The sequence below is a fragment of the Argiope bruennichi genome, chromosome 10 (genome assembly GCF_947563725.1).
Source record: "Argiope bruennichi chromosome 10, qqArgBrue1.1, whole genome shotgun sequence".
In the NCBI taxonomy this organism is placed as follows: domain Eukaryota; kingdom Metazoa; phylum Arthropoda; class Arachnida; order Araneae; family Araneidae; genus Argiope; species Argiope bruennichi.
The window spans coordinates 26,041,715-26,069,104 of NC_079160.1; the positions used below are offsets into that span (position 1 = coordinate 26,041,715).

General features: G+C 26.9%; 1 protein-coding gene across 5 annotated transcripts in view; it reads left to right on the forward strand.

Annotated features, from left to right (window-relative positions):
- Nucleotides 1-27,390, forward strand: part of LOC129988075 (ATPase family AAA domain-containing protein 2-like) — a 45,733-nt gene that overhangs the window by 7,816 nt on the left and 10,527 nt on the right. For 2 of the 5 annotated variants that reach the window (XM_056096187.1, XM_056096186.1), the window contains 20 exons: nt 736-1,118; nt 1,557-1,734; nt 5,607-5,729; nt 5,838-5,958; nt 7,608-7,706; nt 7,842-7,953; nt 8,083-8,224; nt 9,192-9,340; nt 10,639-10,887; nt 12,078-12,290; nt 14,015-14,189; nt 14,591-14,753; nt 15,825-15,999; nt 16,714-16,899; nt 17,656-17,788; nt 18,322-18,512; nt 18,657-18,816; nt 20,242-20,364; nt 21,653-21,916; nt 23,459-24,009. In XM_056096187.1, coding sequence (XP_055952162.1) covers nt 736-1,118; nt 1,557-1,734; nt 5,607-5,729; nt 5,838-5,958; nt 7,608-7,706; nt 7,842-7,953; nt 8,083-8,224; nt 9,192-9,340; nt 10,639-10,887; nt 12,078-12,290; nt 14,015-14,189; nt 14,591-14,753; nt 15,825-15,999; nt 16,714-16,899; nt 17,656-17,788; nt 18,322-18,512; nt 18,657-18,816; nt 20,242-20,364; nt 21,653-21,916; nt 23,459-24,009 — 3,890 coding nt within the window. Of the gene's footprint in view, nt 1-735; nt 1,119-1,556; nt 1,735-5,606; nt 5,730-5,837; nt 5,959-7,607; nt 7,707-7,841; nt 7,954-8,082; nt 8,225-9,191; nt 9,341-10,638; nt 10,888-12,077; nt 12,291-14,014; nt 14,190-14,590; nt 14,754-15,824; nt 16,000-16,713; nt 16,900-17,655; nt 17,789-18,321; nt 18,513-18,656; nt 18,817-20,241; nt 20,365-21,652; nt 21,917-23,458; nt 24,010-25,606; nt 25,699-25,810; nt 25,896-27,390 lie in introns of all 5 variants that reach the window. The other 3 variants (XR_008785625.1, XR_008785626.1, XM_056096188.1) reach the window with 3 other exon arrangements.

Genomic DNA, 27,390 nt, shown 5'->3' on the forward strand with positions numbered 1-27,390 from the left:
GCTTTTAATTTGCAGAGTTTGTTATTTATTTAATCTGCTGCATTCCCATTTAACATTAATGTATAATTGTATTTTAAAATATATTTAGTTTCCTCTGTGAAAAATAATTTATCCAAATTGAACCACTAGAAAGAATTTGTAATAAAAAAGTAAAAATAAAATTTTAAAAATATACTTGAAACTGTAAGTTTTCCCCTTCATTCTGCTTTTAAAAAGCTGTGTTAAATATAAAATATGTGAAGATGAATGCATTTATCGAATATAACTTCAATAGGGATGTTAGAGCAAAATTTTATTTTTCTGTCATTTTACTTTGCATGAAGCCAATTTCCACTAATACGAAGCTGAAGAGAAGTTTTTAATAGGTTTTGCTTTTTCATGGAATGACAAGTTTTCACATTGAAATTTCTTGTAAAGATTAACAAACAATTTAAGCTATATCCTTCCTAAATTGTTAAATTTACACTAAAGATATGTTAACGAAAAAAAAAGAATACTTTTCTGAAATAGTATTAAGAAATGCTGCTAAATTTTTTGATATTTTCCCCATTTAGTGGAATAATAATTATTACTAAATGTAAATGATTCCATAATAGAGTAGCTTTGATGCGTTGGGAAAAATATTGTGGCATAAAGTTGCTATATTAGACATAGTATGTATATTTTTGCTGCTACATTGTTAATCGAAAAGTAATAAAAGTATTGTAGTATTTAAAATTGTTTTAAATATTTCAGGTCTAAGGAGACTTGGAAATCACTTATCGCAGGGTATAAAACAGGAGCATGAAAATAGTAGAGACACAGACCAGAAATCTTCTTTAGCCACAATCTCTTCACATTCCAATTCAAATGAAATGTTCGTGAATGGGGGAGAACACATTGATGAAAAGCAAAATGTTCGTCGCAGCACTCGACAGAGGAAATTCACCTATGATAATCTCAACCAAACATGGCTTTTAGCCTCAAGTATACCCGAATTTTCAAAATTCGAGTCCCTATTCACTTCGGAGCAAAGAAGTCCACAGGATGAGTCCACATGTGATACTGTACGGCCTAGAAGGTCAGAGCGAAATCACAGTTCTGAACTGAGACGGCTAGGCTTGGGAAATGATGGCTTGGTAAAAAAATATTTATATTTATTAAACATGTTTTTTAAATATGTTAAGTTATAAAATAATTGCAATTCAGTGGGTTTTTTTGTAAAATGTGTGTAGCATATAGCTCTACAACAAGATTTTATCTTTTTAATTCAATTTGTTTTCGAATTAATAATTTTAGATTTTAAAAAGATTGGTTTAAAATTTCTAATCTTGATTTCCAGTAAAGATTAGAAACTAAATTAGAAATAAATTAAAAAGTATTAGAATTCAGATATGTTTAGAAAGTAAAAATATTTTCATTTTGATTTAGTTTCCTTGCTTTTATTATTTCAAAATTTTCCATTTATTTTACCTCATTTGTTGAAAATATTACCTTTCCTCATTAAAATTGTTTTTTTTTATGTCAAAAGTTGATTTAAATATTTGTTGTTAATAGTAAAAAATGAATTCTTTTAGGAGTTTGAAGATATGTACAGTCGAGTGAAACGAAAAAGAAGGAAGACTGTACACACTTTTTACACAAGACGAATTTCCCGAGATGGTGGGAGCATGGCAGACACTGAAGATACTGATCAAGACCAGAATGGGATTTCGGATTCAGATACTATAGAAGATCAAAGTGACCTTGAAAGAAGTAATATAATTACTTCTAATCCTTTTCTTTTTGCATATATATTACTTTAATTAATAATTTTTAAAAATCTGTGGGTAATATCTTTATGAACTTTGCATTTGATTACCCAATGAAAGGTGATAAAATATTTCAATGAACTATATTAATAATAGGTGCAGTTTTATTATTAATAAAATGAACTCATATTTGCCCATTTACTATTCATGCAGAAGGAGAAAATTTACCATTGAATGTATTATCGTTATCATAAAAATGCATTTTGATAATTAGGGTTTAGATTTTTTTTATAAAACCAGGTAGAGTGTCTTCCTGAAACTTTCTCTTATACTCGCCACTAAATTTTCAGCGTCTTCTAACCACATAAAATTGTGGACTTTTGGTAAGTCCACGAATTATATGACATTGTGAATAATTATGAAATATAAATCTTTGGCATGAATTACTAAATATGTTATCTTGAGAATATGTATTTTGAATGCCTTTTTTACAAACTGATTGTTGCTGAAATTTGACAAACTATAGTTGTTGTCACAAGATAACATATTTTCATTGATTTAAGGTAATGTGTTTACATGTATGTGAAAATACAAACCAACAGATAATCAATCAATTAACAAATTTGATAAGAATATACAGTTTGATTGCTAAACCTATGTACTAAATTTTATGTGACTAGTTTTTCGTGTTTTGTTGTTATTAAGTTCACTTGTTCTCAAACCGCCAACTCAACTGACTTTCTGTGAATGGATTTCATTCAAAATTTGATAGAAATGCACAAATTTGGTTATAAATCCATTTACCAAAATTCTTCCAGTAAGCTCAAAGCATTTTTGAGTTATCATGATCTCTGATATAATGCCAAAAATGTGTTTCTCAGACTCAGAGAGATGGTCTGAACATAGAAATTTTTCAAAATCTTAAGGTTGAATTATTTGTCGACTACAATTTTTTCCTGATATTTAGTGTGTGAGAAAATTTTAATTATGTGGTTATGGACCAGAAATTGAAGTAAATGTCATATTTTATAATCACTTGAAATGAAAATTTTGTATCTACGTCCACTTTGGTTTTAGACGAAAACATGTTTTTCACTTCAGTGAATGTTTAGGCTCACTAATTAAAGGAAAATTATACTACACTGGTTCTCAACACTTTATATGTGATATTAATAATGAAATGATGAAATCTTTTTCTTTGAGCAAATTGATTTCAAAATAATTAAATGTTAGGATGCATCAAAAAATCTGGAAAAAAAAAGGAATAATTTTTTTTTTTATTTCAATAATAGAAGGAAAATTCACCCAGTATTTATTGCAATGCAGTTTTCAATCTTGTCCTTTAATACATATCTAATATATAAAATTCTCGTGTCACAGTTTTCGTTGCCATACTCCTCCGAAACGGCTTGACCGATTTTGATGAAATTTTTTGTGCATATCCGGTATCTATGAGAATCGGCCAACATCTATTTTTCATCCCCCTAAATGTTAGGGGTAGTCAATTATTAATTAAAAACTAACTTTCCCGCCAAAAAAATCTTCCATTTTTCCCAACGCCAACTTTTCCGCCAAAAAAATCTTCCATTTTCCCCATCGCCAAATAAGTAAGGCATCAGTTGTTTTTTTCTCCCAACAGTAATTAGGCTAGGGTTAACATTTTTCGACGGATTATTTCAAACGATTCTGTTTATTTTCTTAATGTTTCATGCATTTAAAATTAAACATTGTTAATTAATCCATGTTTCACATTCATTCTGAAGTACTTTTGAATTAAAATAACACAGAATAAAGGAAATTAAAAATGTCTAATCTGCATAGCGTTACCCCAACTGGCGTAGAAAAATTTACGCATTTGCGTTGACGTAACTGCGAAGAAAATCCACGCATGCGCATTGTTCTGATTGTTGGCATGACAACCAACGGACGATTTAAATTATTTTTAGGTTAGTTGCATGCTTTTGTAAGTAAAATGTATTTATGTTAGTTATATATTTTTTGTATATGCTTATAGTTTTAAGTACATCGTTTTTTAAGTAGATTTTTTTTAACCTGTTTTCGACCGATTATTTTAAACGATTCATTTTATTTTCTTAGTGTTTGATGCATTTAAAATTAAACATTGTTAATGAATCGATCTGTTCATGATGAATCTGAGAAATTTTTGTTGACAAATTCTTGAGATATTACATAAATTAAGAAAGATATTCTTTAGTGACCATAAAGTTTTAACGCTCAGTGACTCTATTAACAGTAATCATATTATTAAAAAAAATGCTTTGTTTCAGTAAAAAATATTATATTAATTGCAGATTAATCATTTACACTGTAATTTAAAGCATAATTTCTACGAGGGGTAACAGAAAATTAGAGAGATATATATCACGCTATAACTGAAGGCCTTTATAATATTATGAGTGAATTATATGACTATCAAAATTTGAAGTTTTAAAATATTTTGCTGAAGAATCTATTAAAGTTGGAATTGCGTAAAATGTTTAATGGTACGACCGGAGTTTTATCCCCTGCTTGGCGAAATTTTTAAAAATCGCAAACAACGGCCTTGCGAAATGTTCAAAAGCAAAGAAGCAGATGTTCAATTATAGTGCATAATAAAGATTGCCAGCTTTGGTGCGTTATCGCAACTTGGCGAAGAAGGGGGTTAAACTCCGGTTAAACCTATTTAATTATTAAAATTTAAACGAACATTAAGATTGGCGAACCGGCTGGTCGCCAAAGGCGGCTAGTAATAATCTGTATTACTTTTTTTAATTTCTGATTAAAACTTTGAATCAATCAAAGCAATGAAGAGAAGCTGCAAGGCTCTTTTTAAATATAGATTTATATATATATATATATATATATATATATATATATATATATATATATATATATATATATATATATATATATATATATATATATATATATATATATATTAATTTTTCCATATTTATAAAAAAAAATAATAAATTAACCAAATACTTGAAATCTTAACAAACTTTAAGTCAAACTACATTTTGTTTTATGTATTAGGTTTTTATTATTATCAAACATATAATGCATTTTATAATTTAACTTATTATTATTACATATATACATAAATTTCATTATTATTAAACATATTTTTAAAGTTTTGAGTATTTATTTGTAGATTGTACTTAGAAATATAACCAGCTCCTGCTGTAATGCTTTAAAGCATTATGTTTGATATTTGCTAACAGTTTATTTTCTTGGAAGATTTTTTAATGGATTTGCAATTTCTGTAATTATATGTAATATACTACAGATCAATTTTAAATCTTATTAAATCTCAGATACATATTGAGTGTACAGGTTTACAAAAATTTTCACTTAATAATGTATTTTTTATGTAATGTACCCTCAGTATGTAGAAATTGTGGTTTACTGAAAGTATTCCTTATTGAATGTTGTGAAATATCAAATGTCGTATTGCTGTTATAAATATACTTATCTAGCATCTGAAAAATTTGCCAAGTATAATAAATGGAATTTTTTCATTGTTTATATATTTTTAAGTTAATAATAAATTTCTAACATTCTGAATAAGGTTTTATTTATGAAAGGATGCTGTAACATATGGGAAATAATAATATAATGGGGAAAAAATTATTTTATTGTAATTATATTTTGTTTATCTTATCTCAATTTCTTTGAAGTGAGCATTGTGATAGCTAAGTTTCATAATACCTTGTTTATTTCAAATTTATTATGGTTTTAAAAGTTGATTTCAAGTGAATGTAAAGAATGAGATTTTGAAAACTTTCCCATTGAATAATGAAATTTATATTGAAGTTTTAATAGATTAAATATGGTGTTTTATAATGGTACAATTTTTTTCTTCCTTTTCTGTAGCTCAAGCTGAGTTTCCTCCAGGTATATCAGTGGGTGAATCGCAAGAAAACAGCGTGGGTCATGGTTCAAAATATTCGCTAAGACCTAAAAAGCCAATAACTGAAAGATTTCAGTTCCCTATAAGTATGATTAAAATTTATTTCATGAATCTATTATTTTTTTATTGATCTCAATATTTGAATTACTTCATGCAATAGCAGACTTTTAAACATCATTGTCTATGTATTTCAGAAACAACTCGGCCTCGACGGTCTGCTACCACCACTATTTTTGAAGCTACTCAGCATCATGCCAGACCAAGGGAAAGAGAGAGTTTTAAAAGTACAGCACACAGATCTCATTTGTACAGAAGGTTACTATTTTAATTTCTTATTTTCCTTAAAAGAATTTAAGTTTTTGTTATATGTACTAAATCATATTTTAAATCGTTAATTTCTTCTTTTATAAAATTTTACTTTAAAAGATTTTGATTTGCGGCAATTTATATTTTAGAAAGCATATCCATTAGCTAAAAACTTGTATAATGTTTTTCTGTTGGTTTGTGAATTAAACATATTAATTTAATTCTTTTAAAATTGTCACAGTTATTTGATTTATGAAATGTGTGATTTTTTTAAAAAAATACTTGATATTAATCATATCTAATTATATTTATATTGCTTTCATGTAGAAAAATAGCTACATACTTAAAAAAAACTGGAATGTTTTTTATTTGAGTGTGCCAAAACTTTAACAACATATAATTAAATGATGCCTTAATTTTTTTTAATAAAAAAAAATCATAATTACTTATACATAATGTACTGTTGTTAATATCAGGATTCAAATATATTCCATCATAGAAATGTCATGATAAACTGTCACATTTTGTTCAGCAACAAAAATAAGTGCCTTTTGATTGTTGTGAATCTCTTATCATTTTTATCACCACAATTATTAGTGAGATAATTATTATTATTTTTTTTTCTGATGTGCTAGGGATCATCCATTCCCTTTCACAACAGCTTAAGTCCTTATTTGCCTGATTCTGTTAGAAAGGTTTTTAAAAAAATTGCATTTCTGTCCATGTTATATATTTTTTGATTAAAAAAAAATACATATTGCCATTACTGAAAAGGGAACATATACATAAGGAAATATATACATACATATTACTTTTTTATATGTAGCCATATTGAACATTACAATTTTTTAATGTTTATTTGCTATATTACTACATTATGCTAAATTTTTCTTATTGGAAATGCTTATTTTATTTTTTAAAATAATTTGCACATTGTTCGACTTATCTGTTATTTAAACCATCCAAGCAATTGTTTGCTTGACACTTATATCTTTAAAAATTGCTTTTTTAAAAAATGGAATTTAAAATAAAATAATTTCCTATATGCAATTAAAATTTCGAAGCTATAAGGGTGTTTTATTTTGTGAAATTGGGAAGGAATGTACTTAACATATATATAATTATAATTTACTTTTGTGTTGAAAAATAAAAATAAAGGCTTGTCCATATATTTCAAAGGTTAAATTTTGTTTCATTTGGAGTATTAAAATATACCTTTGTACTCTCTGGAGTACATGACTTATTTTTTGTTAATTTTATATTTCACAATGAGTTTGAATACATTGATTCCCTTAAAAAGAGATTGTCAAAACAACATACAAAAGGTCTTAACATTAGGCAACTTTTTAGGCAGATTTTTATTGCATTCTCTTTTATAGAATTTTTAATTAAAGGAAGAATTTAATATTTGCAAATAAAAATTTGATGAAAATTATTATTATTATTTTGTATATATAGAAATGCTAATTGCATCTTGTTGATATGCTATAATTGGATTCTAAACATAAAATGGATGATTGTAAGTTCCCCAAGTACATGTTTTCATTTAATGTAGTTCTTAATAAACAAAAAACAATGCCAAATAGAGTTAAATTGGTATACTTATGTAAAAGTAGAAAATGTATTAATTTAATCTTTTCTGTCTCTTTCTTTTTCAGAAAAAGACATGCCATTCACAGCTCATCTAGTAGCTCTAGTGATGATGAAAGGAGATTTGAAAAACGAAAAGCAATGAGTATGGCTAGAGCCAGAAATAGGTATTTCAATAATACTTCTTGCTGATATTGCTGTTCTTTAATATTTAAATTGATCATGCTTAAAGCCTTGTACTTATTTACTTAAAATCTATTTATGTAAATGCTATTTTTAAATATGCATTTATCTTTTTTTAGGTGCCTTCCTCTTAATTTTATTGAAGATGATCTTTCCAAAGGTGCATTACGTGATAGAATGAAAATAGGTTGTAGCTTAGCTGATATTGATCCTATGAGCATTGATAAAACGGTAATGCAATCTATTAAAATTCTTTTATCTAGAATTTTTATCAATCGCCTATTTCCTACATCTGTGCACTTAAGCTTTAGTTTTAATCTTTTTATTTGAATTTTAGAGCAAATATATTTTACTTTACAGGTGTCTTTTGATCATGTTGGGGGTTTGGATAAACATATTCGTTCTTTAAAAGAGATGATTCTTTTCCCTTTGATGTATCCTGAAGTTTTTCAGCGATTTAAAATTTCACCTCCCCGCGGGGTTTTATTCTATGGACAACCAGGTATTTGTTTCTGCATTGCCATAAAATATAGAAAGCATTTTATTCTTATGTTTCTTTTATTTTTTGCATTGTTTAACATTTTTGGATTTAGTTTTCTATTTAAGTATCATTTTCATAGCTAAATATTTTATTAATTCAAACTAATGTGCTGTAAGTTTAATACAAGATGAAATTTTCGTATGGAAAGGTGAGTAGAAATTTCATCTGGAAATACGCAGGTGATCTTTCAAATTTAGTTTATATGCATGTTTTGGTCTTTAAGTGGATATCTCTTGGTAGGTGATATTTTTCTTTCATTATTTATCACATTTTCTTTTTCTTTTTATCATTTAAAAAATTTAACATAACAATAATAATTTTTATATTTTGATAATTATTGATTCATTATTAAAAATGGGCATTTTTCACAGATAGTTTTAATGCTTATATAATTGTTATTTGTCTTCTGTAATGTGTATAAAAAGGGGGGCTTTATATCTAAAATTTTGCAGCTTATTATGTTGAATATTACAAGGTTTTATCCTGCATCAATTCTTTTCATTTTATTGTGATAAAGAGTCATAAATTCTGTTATTCAAAAACTGAATTGTTTTCTTAAAATAAAATGAAACTTTTTATTCCATGATATTTTATTACTTCTATCTTTATTTTTATTCTGCCATTATAAAATGCATTTTTTCCTGAAGAGTATTTTCATTTCTTAATGCACTGTGTATAATCAAAATTTTTAAAAAATTAAGAATTTTTTTAAAATTTAATTTTCTAAAATAGTGTAAGGGGATAATCTCTTTACTGCATTGCATAAAAGAAAAATGAGTAACATTTTGTTTAATTTTTAATTTACATGACTGGAGTTTTATCTTTGATTTTATTAATTAAATTTTATGCTGTTGAATTAATATTAAAATTGCTTGCACAATTTTTTTCTATCATAAATACAAAAAAAAATTTATTTGTTCTTTTCTAGGCACGGGTAAAACATTGGTTGCCAGAGCTCTTGCAAATGAATGTAGTACAGGTGATAAACGGGTGGCTTTCTTTATGCGGAAAGGTGCTGACTGCCTTAGCAAATGGGTAGGCGAATCTGAGAGACAGTTGAGACTTTTATTTGATCAAGTGAGCATGTGTTTGTTTTTAAATTTTTCTAAGAATATGGAAACATTCTAGAATTAATGTTTATTAGCAAGATGCTGTAAATTTTTCATTAATTCAGCTTCTTTTGTAACTTAGCATTCTCAATAGAGTAAATAACGTTACATGAACAGCATCATTGCGTGCAGGTTTTACTGAGCTCAGTACAATATTAACAATAGGTAGCTGCTCATATATTTAAATATATTATGTAATATTTATTAAATTATAAATGTAATATTTTGTTTTGTAAACATATGTTTTGTGATTTAAAAAAAAATGAATTTCTATTAATTCAGCAGTTTTCTCATTTCATATCTGCTTAGTTACTAAGAATCTAATACACCTTAAGTGCATGAGATTCTGAATGAATGTTGATATTTCAGTGGGATTTTATTTATATTTGAGAAATATTTAAACATCATAAATATGAATTTTGAAGTCAAGAAATCTGAAAATAAAAATATTATAAATCTTTTTATAACTTTATGTGTCATGGCATTTTAGATAAAAGATCTACCAATTATATGATTCCTGAATTTTTATTTAAAGCCATAAAATAATTTTATTCTTAAACACTCCTGCCCCCCCCCCCTTTTTTTTTTTATCACTGGGAAATTTGTTAATGGAAATAGACTTTTATGAGAATAGTGTTAGTGTTAAGAAACTTATTTTTTTTACTAAAACAGAATAATTAATTTTATGTTTTATTACCAAAGTATTACTATTTCAATTTCTTTGTGATTTTTTTTTTCTTGGATTTTTGTTGTGTCGTAACAAAATATGAATTTTGATTTCTTTTAATAAAAATGTTATCAAATTTTTTTAAAGTTCAGATGTTAAAGTTCTTAATTTAGCTAATACTTAATAAATTAGTTTTTTTAATTCAAAATAATTCAAAAATAAAATATTGAAAAATTCTGTTTCACTCAAAAATTTGATTTCAGAAAAAGAGAGTGAACATGAGGACAGCAGTCAAAAAAATGCTCTAAATGTTTTTTTATATATAAATCCATTTTTTATTAATGTAACAATTTTATTGGCTTATGAAGCAAAGCATCATTTTCTTATAACTAAATCCATGAAAGAAGTTAGTAAATCTCTATTTTATATACATGATATGTAATTCTGCTTTTTTATTTGAACATGAGAAGAAAGGATTAGAAGAAAGTCAATGTTTCGCTTTCTGTTTGATGTATTTTGTTTTATATTATTATAGTTGCTTTTAGTTAGAAGTATCCATTTATGTCAATTAATTATTAATATTAATTCTTTTTTTAAAGGCATATTCCATGAGGCCATCTATAATTTTCTTTGATGAAATTGATGGTCTTGCGCCCGTTCGGTCAACTCGGCAGGATCAAATACATAGCTCTATTGTTTCAACACTACTGGCACTAATGGATGGCTTGGACAATCGAGGTGAAATAGTTATCATTGGTGCTACAAATAGACTAGATGCCATTGATCCAGCTCTGCGCAGACCAGGTCGTTTTGACCGTGAATTGCTCTTTCCTTTACCATCATATCAGGTAATATAAATGTTTTTTTGAATCTGAACTTTTTATGTAACATTGATTAAACATAGCTATTTGCTAGCCCATGTACTGATATATTTAATAAGGACTGGATATCATTAAGAATTTACAAATATTCATATAATTTTAAATATGTTTGAATAACATTTCTTAAACTCCCTAACCATTCTAAAACAATTTTTAATTTGTGTGATTCTGGTAGTGAATTATTTCGTCTCTTGTAAATGCAACAATGGCATCACATATTACTTTTATCCATAAATCTGCGATAATAGTGAATAAATCTAACATGTATTCAGGAGTTCATGTTTTCAGTTATAACTTCCCCGTTATTCATGTTAAAACTTCGAATGCTTATACATCTTGAGATTGCTTTTGTATAGAAATATGAAGGTCGGTGTGCTTGTCTTTACTATTCACAACTATAAAACGCATATTCTTTTATTCTCCTTTGTTTGGTTTTAAGAAGTTTCTTTAGCAGATCTGAAATTATTTCCTTTGTAAAATTTGGCATTTATTTTTTAAGAGATTTTGTTTTTACCAATTTGTTTTAATTCTTAAGAGATTCAATATTCTTGTAAGAGAGAGAAATAATGTGTAGAAAAAGTTATATATAGATCTATCTAATGAATGTGTATCATTGTTAATATCAATATGGAATTGTATCTGTTATAATATACTATCAGTTTTAGCCTGTTTCTAAATGGAGATCTGATAAATTGGACAAATTTGAAATGAGAAAATGGCAATTTCTCAAATTTTTAAAAGATTCATTGTACACTTGTTGATTTTGTGATGCAAATACTGTGTATTTTAAAATACTAAGAATTAAAATCTTCAAACAGTATGAATATTCAAAACATTGTATTATATATTTTTTCTCAAAATTACATATGACTTACATTTTATTATTCTTTTTTCTCATGAATTTGTAGTATATAACATGAAGCATATATGTGTAAACATTAAGGTATATGACAGGAAAGAGAGATTAATTTCATTACAGATGTGCATGAGATTTACTAGTAAAAAGGAAAAATAAAATTTGACAATTTTTTACAGACAATGAAATACAGTATATTTTGAAGCAGTTCATTGGGAAAGGTCATTTTAAAAAATTGTACTGAAGTAAACTTGAAATTTTATTATCATTTGATGTTTTCTAAAGAAAATTTGTTTTGCAGGCTCGGGAACAGATACTTCGTATAATAACAAAAGATTGGATTCCACCTTTGTCTGAGACATTGTTATCAGAATTAGCAGCATGTACCACTGGATATTGTGGAGCAGATTTGAAAGCATTGTGTTCTGAAGCAGCTCTTGTTGCACTTCGCCGTCGATATCCTCAAATATATTCTTCAAAAGAAAAGCTGTTGTTAGATGTAGAAACTATTCAAGTAAGCTTTTTTCTGCATTTCTGGAATTAAAATACTTTTATATCATTAATTTGTTACCGTTTGAAAAAATGCTTAGTGTCCTTTAACATTCCTAAAGCAATTATTTAATTTCTTTTATAGTAATTGCCATTGGTAGATTTAGGTACTTTGCTGTTTTAGACATTGCCTATTATGAGTCTTTTTAATAACATGATTGAAACATTTTCACATTTCAACACATTAATGATTTAGTTTAGGATAATATTTTTGTGTGTGTGTGTTATTAACTTTATGAATGGTTTTTTTTTTTTTTTGTAATTATGATAGATTAATAAAAACTATCTGCATTTCAGCTGCATTTGTATATAGTATTGTTGAAACAGATATTCTTTATTATAAATATTCTAATAACTAAGTGAATGTAATGAAACATGTAGGAATTTGGCCAATTATGATAAAATGTTAATATTATCTTAATATTTTATCATTTTTAAAATTTGTATTTTTTTAAAAAACTTATTTATGGGTCAACTAAAAAAAATAAAGTCGTGTAATTGATCTGCTTATGTCCTCCTCCCCCTCTCCTGAAGTAGTCATTTTCTTTTATTATTTATTTTCATTTTTAATCTAACCAGCTACACTTAAAAAAAATGTACTTGTATTGTAAAAATGTCCATTTGTATCTTTTCCAAGTCTGTATATTTATATATGTTCATGCTATTTTTTATGTTTTCCTTCATCTTTCACTGCTAAAGAATTAATTTAAAAGTATTTAACTTGGTACTGATATTAAAATGCATAGTGATTCAAATAAATTTTCGCCTTGCCTTTTTGGCAAATTAATGACTTGCTGGAATATTTTCATTTAAATAAATTATTCAATTTGAAGAAAGTAATCTTTAAAAGTATGTAATTTTTTAATTTCTTTTCTTTAAAGAAATATTACAAGCTCATTATTTAAAAGAAGATTGAATATTGAAGAAAGTTAAAGCAAAGTTTACCACAAGTTCCTTTAATTTTTTTTTTTTTTTAAATCTCATGAAACTAGTGCTAAAAATTAAAAGAATTGATTGAAAAGTTGTCCGTATTAAAGAAAATTTTACTTTGCCAATTATGGCAAGTATTATGTTGATTATCATTAACGTAATTTGATGAGTTATAATTTTGATTTGACGTGTTTTTGTCTAATGCCTTGCTAAGAAAAGAAAATTGAATTCTAAATAACTTTTTAGCCCTGTAATATTTCATCAGCATCTTCATTGAGTTACTAAAATTATATGAAAGATTTATGCCTCAGTCGTTTAAAGAGTTCTTATCTTGATCCGGAATCCACAGATAGAACATCTCTAATTTTATAAAAAATGTGTATAAGACTCTTCTGTCAAGAAAATATTGTTTCATTTGATTATTTCATATAAGTTTTTTTTTTTTTTTTTTTTATGTAACATGAAATATTTGCCATTTGGAATGATGTTTTAAAAGAGTTATTGAAAAATCAAACAAACCAGGCAATATTTAATTCTTTGTTTGATTAATTTTCTGAAAATAGTTTTCTTTCTTATAAAATATATTTTATTTGATGGTATTGAATAATATCATGCATAAGAGCTCTTTGAACTTCGGTCCATGTGTTTGTTAAAAATTTTTTTTTAATTTTCATGCTTAGGCAAACTTGTTGCAGAATAAAACTAAAATTCTTGTTGCAGAATACTTGTTGCAAAGTAAAAGTTTTCTTTAACTTTTAGGTCCAATCTGTTGATTTTGTAAATGCATTGAAGAAAATGAAACCATCTGTTCAGAGATGCTCAGTTGTGTCTTCTAAACCCTTGTCAACTGTAGTTAAACCATTGTTAGAGCCTGTTTTGCGAACTATTTCTCAGAAAGCTTCCAAGATATTCCCTTTCCTTACTCTGACCACAAGTAAGTTTACCTTTTCTAGATTGAATTAATAGAATAAATTCTTAGTTGGTTTGTTAATCAGATAAGATTTGGTGTCATATTTTGAATTGTGATTGCTAAATATTTCCAAAATAAAATTAGTTTTTGAGCTTTTGTTTTAATGGAGTTTTAAAACTAAATAATAGTTTCATGAACATTCATACATTTTCACAATGTATTTAGATATTAAATTTGGAAGTGGGAAAAAAAAGTTTCTAATAGTTTGTTACTTGGAAGATTAAAAATTATTTTTATTTGTGATCATAATCTCCAAATGCATATCAGGAAGAATTTATTCCATTCTGGGGAATATATATTTGGAATATTTCCTTAATTAATCTTTGTGAGAATTTTTATTAATTCAATATATTGATCCATTTTAGGTCAAGTTGTAAATTCTAGTGAAAAGAATGTATCTGTTGATATTGATTCAGATGACAGTGAGAGTTGCCTTTATTTTGATGATGTTCCAAAACTGAATAATACATGTCTTCTTTCACCCAAAACTCGGCTAAGGCTTTCAGATATTAAATCACATTTAACTAGGTAAGTTAAATAGCATAGGTTTAGTATTTTAAATATTGTGCTTGATATTTAAACTTTTAAAAAGAATTTCATAATTTTATTCAACAGAATTGAAGATACTGGAAAGGTTGAATTGCTAAAATTAAAATCACTTTTTATAATTAGAAAATTATATGGTGTACATAAAAATGATTAATTTTTGGAAACTATTTGTTGGCATAAGTACAAGGACAACATTAAATTATCACAAAAGTGAACAAAGAAAATTATATAGGCTTATTAAAACGTAATATAATTTAGTAAATAATATTGATATTTTATTATCATATTTAATTATCATGCAATAGTATTAACAAACTAAAAATATTTAAACTTCATTTTTTTAAAAAAAATTCTGTCTGATGTAAATTTAAAATTCTTTTCCAATAACTGAAACGATTACAAAAAGGTTTTTTTTTTTTTTTTAAGTTTAGTTTACATTTTCCTAAAAATCAGTGGAAGAAGCATAAACAATTAGAATTATAAATATTTTAGATGGCTCCTAGTCTGTGACCATTTTGGAATAAAGTGATAGTACTATTGGTTTGACAAATTGTAAAAAAATATTGTCAGATTACCTACATTTTTTGTAATTTTAAAATGGAGAGTTCCTATAATTAAGAGAATGTATTTTAAAAATTCTATATCTTGAAGATCCTTTGGTAACTTATGGGGAACTATCATTCAAACTGAGAAAATGAAAGTTCTAGTTTGTATATTTTGAAAGGTGCAGTGCTCATAACATATGAAAAAGAAGGGAGAAAGATAAACATGTGCGATTCAACAAATACTGTGAAAATAAATCTTAAATCAGTAGTAAAAGTAGAAATAAAGTGCAGTTGTAATAAAATGTTCTATTGATTTATAATTTATACACACACATATACTTGGTTATTTTGAAATATAATTGGAATTTTACAGTTTTTTATTTGTTGCTTTTTTAGTGTTTCAATTTCATTAAAGTAACGCATCATGTTTAGAAAAATTACCATATATCATATTAGTATACTTTCAAATGCTGTTTTTATATTGTAAATATTTTCCTCCTTCTAGTTTTGTTCCAATTGTTCATCGACCTTATTTTTTGATATCTGGAAAAGAAGGCCAGGGACAAGGGAGCCTAGCTCCTGCTCTGTTGCACCTTTTTGAAAATGTTACTATCCACAGGCTAGATATACCTGCTTTATATGCTGTGACAACACGAGCTCCAGAGGAGGCATGTGCTCAGGTATATCCATTTACTATTCTTATTCGTTATTTAAATTTCTGTAGCATGTATTTCATAAATTCCACTGGAAATTAAATCAATTAAAACCTTATTCTTACTTAATTTTTCATCATAGTGCATCATTTTATTATTATTTTAAAAGCTTTGTTCATGTTAAGGAATTGCATATATTAGAAATTCATTAAAGAAATACAGCAGCAAATAGACTGAATTTCTACATTTGTAGAATTATCTGCTGAACATATCAATTATCACAATGTTCATTATTTTCTATTCGTTTCGTTAGAATTTGAAACTTCCTTAACACACCATTTTCTCTCAAAATCTAGTTTCTTTACAGCACTTTTTTCTCAAGCTATCAAAGTAAAATTTGTTGTGTTTAAATTATTTTGTGGCAAATATATAAATTCTTTAAATATAAGCAATGTGCTCAATAAAACCTTCATATTTAGTAGAATAGCTGGTCATTGAAGTGTATGAAACATTTGCACAATTTATTTTATGACCAAAAGAAGTTTATTCAATCAGAAAACACTGTGTATGTTCTTTATCTCTTATTTTATTTATCTTTTTTTTTTTTTTTTTTTTTTTTTGTAAATATACATATTTTATTTTACTACGATTTTACATTCCGTGGTTGTATAATTGAAGTGTTATAGTTGACTTTAGTTGCTTAATACATTTTTAAAAGATTTTTGTGTATTTCTTTTTCAGATTTTCCATGAAGCTCAGAGAAATGTGCCCAGTGTTATCTTTCTTCCTCACATTGGCTATTGGTGGGAAACTTTGTCTGAAACTGTTCGGGCTACCTTTTTATCTCTTTTACAGGATTTAGATCCATCCCTTCCTGTAATGTTGTTTGCTACCAGTGATGTTATCTATTACCAACTTCCAATAAAGGTGAGGGGAAAAAGTCGTTTATAGGCTATTATATTAGTTTTAGAGTCAATACTGAGATGGAGTATCTTAAATTTGAAGAATATAATTTGCAGTATTAACTTTTTACTAGATGATTTCAGATCAAGGGTTATTTTTAATTACTTTTGGGTGTTTATCACCTTTTAATGTCTTTATTTTTAAAGATACCAATATCTTAAATATGCTGAAGAAAAATTTATACCATTTTTTAAATATCTCTAATTTGAATGTTGACCATTTCTGATGTAGTTAATTACACTATTAAAACAAGTTTTTAGATAAAATAGTAACCAAAATAATTTTATGCATTTCATTCCCCAGAGCTCCCAGTTTCCTACTTAATCCACCTTTATTGTCACATTTACTGCATTTCTTTTCTGTTCTGTGGACTTGTTTCTAATAAAATCTGTTAAATAAGGGATTAATCCATCTTTTATTTGTCTTGTCTAAATGATGAAATTTTATTTTAAATGCATATAATAATATATATTGAAGAGTTAATTCCATTCTACTTATTCACTGTTATATATATTGGAAATCTGTTATGTATATGCACAATCCACTTAGCCCATAAATTCCTTTGTAGTTGGAGGATATTTTTGTCTCCTCAATTTCTTTTAATGCTTTTACTTTGACTTATTTATGTTAAATTGTATCTTTTTATAGTTTAACATCTTCATAATATAGATTTGATATATGGAAAATAAGTAAATATAAAATATTTTCTTCATCCTGCAGATTCAAGAGATTTTTGGTGGCTGTGCCGATCAGGTATTTAGCATGCGTAATCCAACAGCTGATGAACGCAAAGCTTTCTTCTCACAGCTAATTAAAGAAATTTATAAATTGCCTCACAAACCTGTTCAAAAAGGTATACTATATTTACATTTGATTAAAATCTTAGTTGAATTTCATTCTGTTTAACTTTGTTTTAAAATAAAAATAGTCTATTTATTTAAAATTAAATTTTAAAGCATGTTTTGAAGTTCCTTTTCATATTACTTTTAGAAATTTTGCAGTACAATTTGTTACTGTGAAGATCAATGTTACACTAATTTCTGCTTATCTGTCTATTTTAAGTCAGATTTTTAAGTTTAGGTAGATTAATCCAATCGATCAGATTTTCAAGAAATGCCAAATGGAAAATTTCTCGAATAATTGGTCTTTAAAATAAATAGTTTTCCAAAAAAAACTCTATATGAAACTATCTACTGATTTTTTTTTTTTTTTTGAAGAATTATTTCATTGCCATGAATTTTTCATAATTTATAATAAATTTTGTGTCTATATTTAGTTATATAATTTACAGTGAAAATTTGTATTGAATTTCTGCTGGAGTCGGTAGTTTTTTGGTGTTATTTGCTTTAATGTTTTTGTAAATTTTATTTTTCTTTCATTTCACAGCAACACTAGAAGAGCTTCCTAAAGCACCACCACCTGCTTGCCGACAACTGACCCCGGCAGAACTGAACAAGTTGAGACAAAGGGAGGAAGCTACACTAAGAGAGCTACGTTTATTTCTTAGAGATATTTTGACTAAGTTGGCAAAAGATCGCCGATTTACAGTTTTTTCCAGACCTGTTGATCCTGCTGAGGTCTGTATAACTTAAGTATTCTTTCATATTAGAATCACTGAGTTATTAAATATCAATTTAAAATATTCTTATCTTTGATTACTAAAAAAAAAAAAAAAAAAAAAGAATGATTTTTAATGCTAAATTTTTATGATTGTGTGACAGGTTCCAGATTATCATCATGTAATTAAAAATCCAATGGACTTGGAAACCATGATGACGAAAATTGACCTACAAAGATATGAAACTGTTGGCCAGTTTTTAAGTGATATAGATCTTGTTTGTCAAAATGCACTGGATTATAATCCTGATAGGGACCCATCAGGTAAATTTCTACTTCTGATATTGTATTGATTTAGTATCTGGTTTCTATATGGACATGTTGTAGGCAATGTATGAAATGTTGGCACTGTATAGAATATCTAGACATGTTACAGAATGCTAGACGTTTTTAGATTAAATATCAAATGTGAAATTATTATATACTTATACTTATATAAAGCCTAGACATTCTATAGAATGACAAATGCTATTTAGTCCATGAAAAAAAAATAATAATAAGATCATGATAACACTATTATTCAAACATCATATTAATTTAAAAACAAAGAGTGCATCATTTTTATCAGCACAAGCTTTGCATTGAAAATAAGAAATTTTTGACTAATTTTTATATATGCATTTGAATCATTCATTTAAACACTCGGAACAAGTAGCAGAAGTGGAAATCTCTTCGTTAAGTGTGTCATCATCATATTCATTTAATCCACCAATAAAAATAATTTAATCCTTTTTTTTAATAGTTATTTTTAAATAGGGCCCTTTTTCTTGCATCAGAAATTGATTTCATACTTTGTCGGTTTGCTTAGGAAATATGTGACATATTTCATTATTGTCAGTAATCAATACATAATAATATTTGTACCTATATGCACTTTCTTTTTTTAATTTTCATAAGATTTTGCTTCTTTGAAAGTTGGGATGTTTTTGGTGTGGAGATGAAGTATAATATTAAATCCTAATTATATCTGATACTATTGTATCAGTCTTCAATCTTTTGGACACATAAAAATATTTGAAAACTAAACATATAAAGAAATTTTCTTATATATTCAATTATTGGGATTCCCCCCCCCCCTTAAATTTTGAATTAATATTCAGTATCTGATTGGCTTGAATTCAAATGCATTTTTGTGCTGCTGAGTAAAATGATCTTATAAAGTCACTATTACATTGATGAATGAGTAAATAAATGAAAGAAAACAAAATTTTTGTCTTAGGTAAAAAAAAAAAAAAAAAAAAATTAATTTTCAAGAATCTCGTTTTTATAAAAGCAGTGAAAGTAATTCAATCTAGAACCTGAATATTATATCAGTTAACATTGTTATATTTTATAGTTTTGATGTTTTGTAAATTCTATTGCTTCATTACCTAGTAGGTACCATGGGGGGGGGAGGGGGTATATATTTTTTTCAATATATTTGTTTTTTAAACAAAATGTTAATTAAAAAAATTCGGGCAGGGGAGCTTATATAGCCATTGCATATCAGGAAGAAAAAATTCATTATATATCATTGTTCAAATTAATAGATTTTGGCAAATCTTTTACATAAAAAATAAACTGCTTTGCTTCAGAATGTTGAATTTGGTGTTAAAAATTTCCTTGTGTGCTTCATTTCCTAATCTGTTTGTATATTCAAAAAGAAAAAAAATTTTTTTTAATATCTTTATGTCTCTACTTTTTCTGTAGATAAGATAATAAGACACCGAGCGTGTTCTTTAAAGGATGTTGCTCATGCTCTTGTTTTAACTGAATTGGATGCAGAATTTGAGAAAATGTGCCAAGACATTCAAAACGCTCGAAGAGAAAGAGGTAGTACAATTATCTAAGTTTTTTTAGTAGAATATAGTGCTGATTATGGTCTGCTATAATATTTTATGCTATGAAAGTATCATTTATCATTTTGCAGATTAATATGTAACTTGCATTTGACATTCTTAATTTATTATAGAAATACAAGGCAATATGCATTCCCAAACTTCTAAGCAATTTTTAGCATGCATATACAAAATTCATTAACCACAAATTGATAATTCGTAATGCTGTAATATATTTTTAAAAAATTTCAGCATTTACGTCTGAAATCTTGTACTTTTTGCAATTGTTTTTAATATCTCCCTATTGGAGAAAGGACCATTAACAAATAACTCCTTAATGTAATTGTCACCCTAGAACTGTCATTAAACCCAATTTTCCTTTTTCTTACTTGAGGTGTATCTTACATAAGATTTACTAAATCATGTATGAGGAATGATTATATAAAGCATAGAATTACTATATAAAAGATTATTCATATTATAAACAAAATATTATTTGATATTTTTATAAGCAATAAAAGTGTTATAAGCAATTACCAAGAAGCTATATCTAACAAATACTGCAACTATCATGTGTATTATTTATTTATTGCATCATTACAACTGTATTGGTTAGATTATTTGATAAAGAGAATGCCAGTAATGCACTGAATAAAAACAGCTTTTTTAAAACCCCTTTTTTTATTTTTCAAGTATTTAAATATAAAAATATTTTATTAAATCTTATGCTTTTTAATCTTTAATTTATAATTCATTGTTAAAAAATATTACAAAATCTCAATCTATTTTCTCAAAATCATTACCTAGTAGGTACCATGGGAATGAAATCGAAACTATAAAATTTATGGATTAATTGATAACTAAACTCTGAAGGTAATGAAATATATTGTCAACGTGGATAAACAATTTTCCAAATTTTGAAGCTCTAGCAAATTGAGATATGATTGAAAAATCAAATAAATTTGATCTGTATAAAGATGAAAAAATTTGAATGGATAAAAGTGTGTAATAAGTTTTTTTCCCTGGTTATTGACATGAATTATTGATAAATTGTTGATTATTGTGTGAATTATTGTTCTTGTAGTAATTTGGGGGGGGGGAGAAAAGTAAGGCATTGCTTCCTATATTAAAATTCCTTTCTATTAAGAGACATCTTATGAAATCACTCTACTCCCCCATATTTGTAGTCTCTAAAGGTTAATAGAATTTTTTTTTAATCATAAAAATAAAAATTTAATGAAGAATCAAATGACAGATATATTACATTGAATTATTTTCAACAGGTGAAATACCTGCTCCATATCCTCCAAAGAAGAATAATGCGGTGCATAAAGATCTCCCAAACGGCAATTCATCTGCAGCTGTTCCTGGTGAGATTCGAAGAACGAGATCTGCAGTTGACACAACAGAAAAACCGAGCGATCGGAAAGAAAACAGTGAGTCTTTGTCTTCACCTACAAGATTCAGTAAACGTATCAGAGAAATGACTACATCAACTATATCAAATGAAAGCCCTAATTCAAAAAAACAAAATTACCAATATCCTAGTAAGTTATTTTTCACAAAGTTTTAACTACTTTTTTATAGTAGAAGACAGGTATTGTGCAGTATGCTTACTGTCTATTTCATTATAAGCCAAGAAATTTTGAAACTTTTTTTCTAGAGCTAAATTATGGGTAGTTGTTCCATTGATCTCGCTAAAAATAAAAATACTTTTGTGTTAGTGATTTATAATTTTGTCAGGCTAAATAACACCAAATATAGCATTTTTAATTTCTGTAGTTTACATTTCTTTAGTTTTAAGAAGAAAAAAATGTTTTTTTTTTTAATTAAATGTCATTCAAAGCTGAAGTTTTCCCCCAAAAATTGTTTATTACTAATAATTTGTTGCATCTTTGCCAAAACAAAATACTTGATGTTGGCAAAATTTGCTTTCAGTCACCTGTAATTCAATTATTGCATCATCAGTTGTAGTTTAAGATTTGCTATATAAGAACATCTCCCCCTGCTGATTTTCCAATGAACATGTAAAAAAAGCACAGAAAATAAAATTGGCATAGATACAAAAGCTTGTATAGAAAATTGTAAACAAATAGAAAAACTGTGCAAGCTTTAAAACAATTAAGTTTTGAATTTTGAGTAAAATTTTAAAGAAAACAATATCCTTTTGACTTGCATTGAGAAATGTACTATATTTTTTGGTATGCAAAATGAAATATTTCTTGAATATTTGTAGACTGGATAGATTACCATATGTAATTAATAACTATCTTCCACTCCTTGTGAAATGTTGAGTGCTCTCTTTTAATAATGAAAGTATCATTCGTTATATCTATGAAATTAAAAAAAAATGTTTTCTTTTTATAAAAAAAAATTGATTTATTTAAATATGTATTATACACAGTCTACGAAACTGCTTCCTTATTTTTTTTATATATTTGCTAAAGCAAGTACAACAAGATGCTTTATGTTGCCTTTCTTAGAAATGTTTTCCATTTCTAAGAAAAGTAATAAAGAACATCCTAACATCCTGTTGTACTTGTCAGTAAATGTGTAAAAGTTAATGGTGTCTGTAAAAAAACAACTCTTAATGTGTGTAAAATAAATATACTGTGTATGGTTATCATTGGTTTTAAAAGTATACATACTGGTTAGAAATAATGGAGTCAAAACTAATTTTAAAATATTGATGCAGAAGGTAAAATAAAATAAAACAGCAATCTAAGCACTCATGTAATATAATACAATCATGTTACCATATTGTGGAATGTTATACCATATTGGAATTGTGTAGACATTTTTCATTCTGGCTAGTCAAATATTTAAAAATAGATATATATGAAATCCAAAGAGTTTGATTTATTTTAAATGTATTTATTATTTTAAGCAAATTAATTTTTTTAGCACAAATTGTATTCAGGTGCAGAGTATTTTATAAAAGTTAAACCTGCTTTGTATATGGAATACTTATGCATTCCTTAGAATTTTCTCATTTACCATAACCTGTCTTCTACTGTAAATCCGTGTACAATTTAAAATATTCTTATAGACAAAAATGACACTGCTGAATGCTTCTCTGCTTTTTGTAGCTCGGTCTGTACGCTACATGATATGGAGGAAAAAGAAGAAATACCCAGTTTACGGTGGTTGCAAGCAGCGGTTGATCCGCCGCAAGATAAACAATGCAGGCGTTAACAACCGTTCTAAAAATATGAAGTTTCAACCAAATGCCAAATTCATTAAAACCTCCGATCCACTTCAGCCTACTCAAGAAGAAACCCAGCCTTCAGAAGAAGCTGCCATGATTAACAACATAGAATATATTGTCGCTAAAAGTGCTGAGGAGAAAAAAGATATGTCTGGAACCGATTCCTCCGCGACTGTTGTATCACCTAAAGCTGTCTCTTCTCTTCATGACACCAATGGTGCTACAGAAAAAAGTGACTGCCTCTCCACCGAAGGTGTTCTTGACTCTTGTTTTGGTGCTAGTGAGACTACAGCCAGTGATATCATTTCACATCCTACCTCGCCATCTAAACGTCATAATTCCTGTGATACATCGAAAGAGTCCAATTGCTCAAAAAGTATACTTCTACATAGTCCACCTGTGAGTGCTTTGCATCGTTCTCCTTCGAAGCAGGTTTGTAGGCATTAATTGTTTACATATATTCAAATGAGTGTTCTAGCTGAACATTCAATACAAGTGTTCGATTCTGAAATTTTAGTCTGTGTGCAGGAGCAGGTCTATAGTTTCTATCATAATGTTGAATTTTGTGTATGCAATTTGTTAAAATACAGAATGTCACAAAGTTTTATATTAGTCTCAAGTTTTGGGCTAGGATTACAAATTTTTTTCATTATGAAAGAATTCTCTTAAGAAATTTAGATGCTGAAATTTCCTCACTTTTCAAATAAAATTACCATTTTTCGAAATAGAAAAAAGATACTCTTCATTGGAAATTTATGTGAAGTATTTTTTTAGATTACTAAATGTTTCTTATGTTTCAAAAAAATATGTTATACTATATATTTCACTAAATATTTGAAATTACAATTTCTTGAATTGATAAATTACTTTTTGTATTTCTCTTAAGACTAAGACTTTCTTTTATAACTAAAACGCCCTTTATAGGTATAAGGATACCTTCTTTTAATAAATCAATGTATTAAAAAATAAATGTTGCTACCATAAAAATTATAAAATATGCTGGAGTTTTTTTCATGCTAATGTTGCCGAAATTTTGGATTTTCTTTCACAGACTTGCAATTTGTGAAACAAACATTATATTATTAAAATTGTTTTTTTAACAAAGAGAATTTATAAATTTTAATTATATAAAATCTAAACAAAGGAGGAAAATCATTTGAAACATAAACATTTTTATTTAAAAACTGAATATCTCACACAAATTATAATTTTTTTTTCTTTTAAAAAGTTCATATCTCTGATTTCACCTATTTATGTAATCATTGTTTCTTTAATATGTATACTTAATGTCGCCTTCTGTTAAGAATTGCTGATATCTCAGGTTGCTGTAATGCTCTTTTTTTTAATCTATTTTCATAAATTTCTGATGCATCAAATTTTCATTTCAATCACAAAATTGTGCAGAAATTAAAATTTTCAGAACATTGCACTCAGGCATTATAAATTTTTATCATTTTTTATTCTAGTGTATTTTAAATTCTATACTATTGTTGTTGTTTATTACATGTGTTTGATATGACATAGAAAGGGAATTTTCAGAAATTGGAACAACTACAATATTAATTTATTTCACAATGGCTATTATAAGATACAATCTTTGAGATGAGAATAATTGATAAAAAAAAATCCGGTGGGTCATTTGGTAAGAATACAAAATCTTAAATATATCCAACTCTAAATATGGTTTATGTATTTTATTATAAAAATTTAAAGATTTCAGATATAGCAACATTAAAAAAAATGCAAATAAGACATATTTAGTTTGTTTGATGGAGGTTTAGTTCTTGAAGCTTTTAGCAAAAGCTATTATTATGTCAGAAGTCAAAATGTTTTGATTATTACATAAGATTTTTATAATATACACTATATGGAACTTTCTCTGAGCTTTCTTTCATCAAATTTAAATTGGCAATTATTGTTATTATTTTAATGCTGTGAAATTAGAAAGTAAAATGATTTAGTAATTATTTACTTAACTTTACTTTTTAAAATTCTTTTTCTTTTGCTTGGAAATTTTGTGAAATTCAAGAAACAAGCTTTAAGAGTAAAATCAAATGTACAGAAACAGAGAACAGGTGCTGGAAAGGTGGAAGGCATTACTACAAGAGAAGAGAAGCAATTGTGAGCAAATTTATTATAAGAGTTGCTTTAATATAAAATTGAGAAAAAGTAATGACTTTATTATAAGTAAGAAATCACCATTATTGTTTAAATCTTGGTCATATTTTGTCAGCAGCAAATCTGAGACCTTGGTGTAGAAATAAAGAACAGGTGCTGGAAAGGTGGAAGGCAATTGCTACAAGAGAAGAGAGGCAATTGTGAGCAAATTTATTATAAGAGTTGCTTTAATATAAAATTGAGAAAAAGTAATGACTTTATTATAAGTAACAAATCACTATTATTGTTTAATTCTTTGTCATATTTTGTCAGCATCAAATCCGAGACCTTGGTGTAGAATAATTAAGTTTGTTTGAGGAATTATTACATTGTTTCTTTCACTTCATTATCTGAATGGGGAAATTTCCCTTGCAAACTTTTCTTATATGGCCCAAAAATGTGATTGTCACATGATGAGAATCATGGGCTGTGTATTGGGTTTCCAACACTTCCCAATGGTATTTTTGTAGTGTTACATAGATAGAAAAGGGAAGATATGTAATATCTTCTTTTATATGTACTTCATGAAATTCATTCATATGTACTATGTACTTCATTATGAAAATTATCATTTCCTGTTAGAGAAGATATGGATATTTCCTCTGCAAAAATTTTAAAAGATTCCAATTTTTTGCTTTCAATTTTTCCAAATTTTTCTTCCAATTTTTTGAAGAATTGATAGTGCAAATTTGTGACCAGAAATTAATCAAAAGTGCTTTGTGATGATCAAAGAATAACATTAACATCAATCATTCCTTGCAACTGGCACTGAATTTTATTTTAGTGTCAGAAATGTGTGATTACATTGCATATTCATTCTCTTTGATACAAATATATAGTAATGATATTACAATATTTCACCATCTGATAACATACATTAATTTCAGGAATGCTGGATCTTTAAAAAACAAGTCAGATGTTGCATTGCATCTTGTGATTAATGGTTAAGTATTGTGGTACCAGTCTGCATATTTTTCACTGTACCTGCATATATTGATGGTTTAGATTGAGCCATTCCTTTATGGAAACTTACTGCTTGCAGATTTCACATGTTATAATCTTCAGATTACTTCCAATTATTTCTTCAAATGAAACAATAGATTTAGTCTTGATTGCAATGTTTGGATGACTTGTTCTATGCAGATCTGATACTGATTTCTGCCCTTAAACGAAAACTCCTACTTTATTTGTATACAACTGTTCGGTGACTTAATTCCTAAACAGTTCTGACAGTGAGCAATCGCCATTTTGTGATAAATATTAACATTTTATTCACCATCTACTATTAAAAACTGTATATTGTTCCATTCTGAGTGTATTCATCTTTGCTATATGTTAAATTCATTTTAATGTAACACAAACAGATGAATCAGCTATGCATGAAGTATGATGTACTCCTTAATTATTCTGTCATAACTCTGAATCGTGTTGCCATCTCACTTATCCGCTTTTCATTTTGTGAACCATGTCCAAAAGAATACACCAATTATAAATTATTAATGGAATATAAAATTTCAGTAATGCAAAAATATTATGTTCATGGAATCATTCATTATAAGTTGTGCACAATGTGATAGATACAGTGCCAAGTAAGACTTATGTCATACAAACCTTCAGAGTTCTTAAAGTAATTATTCAACAGACTTGTCTTCTAAG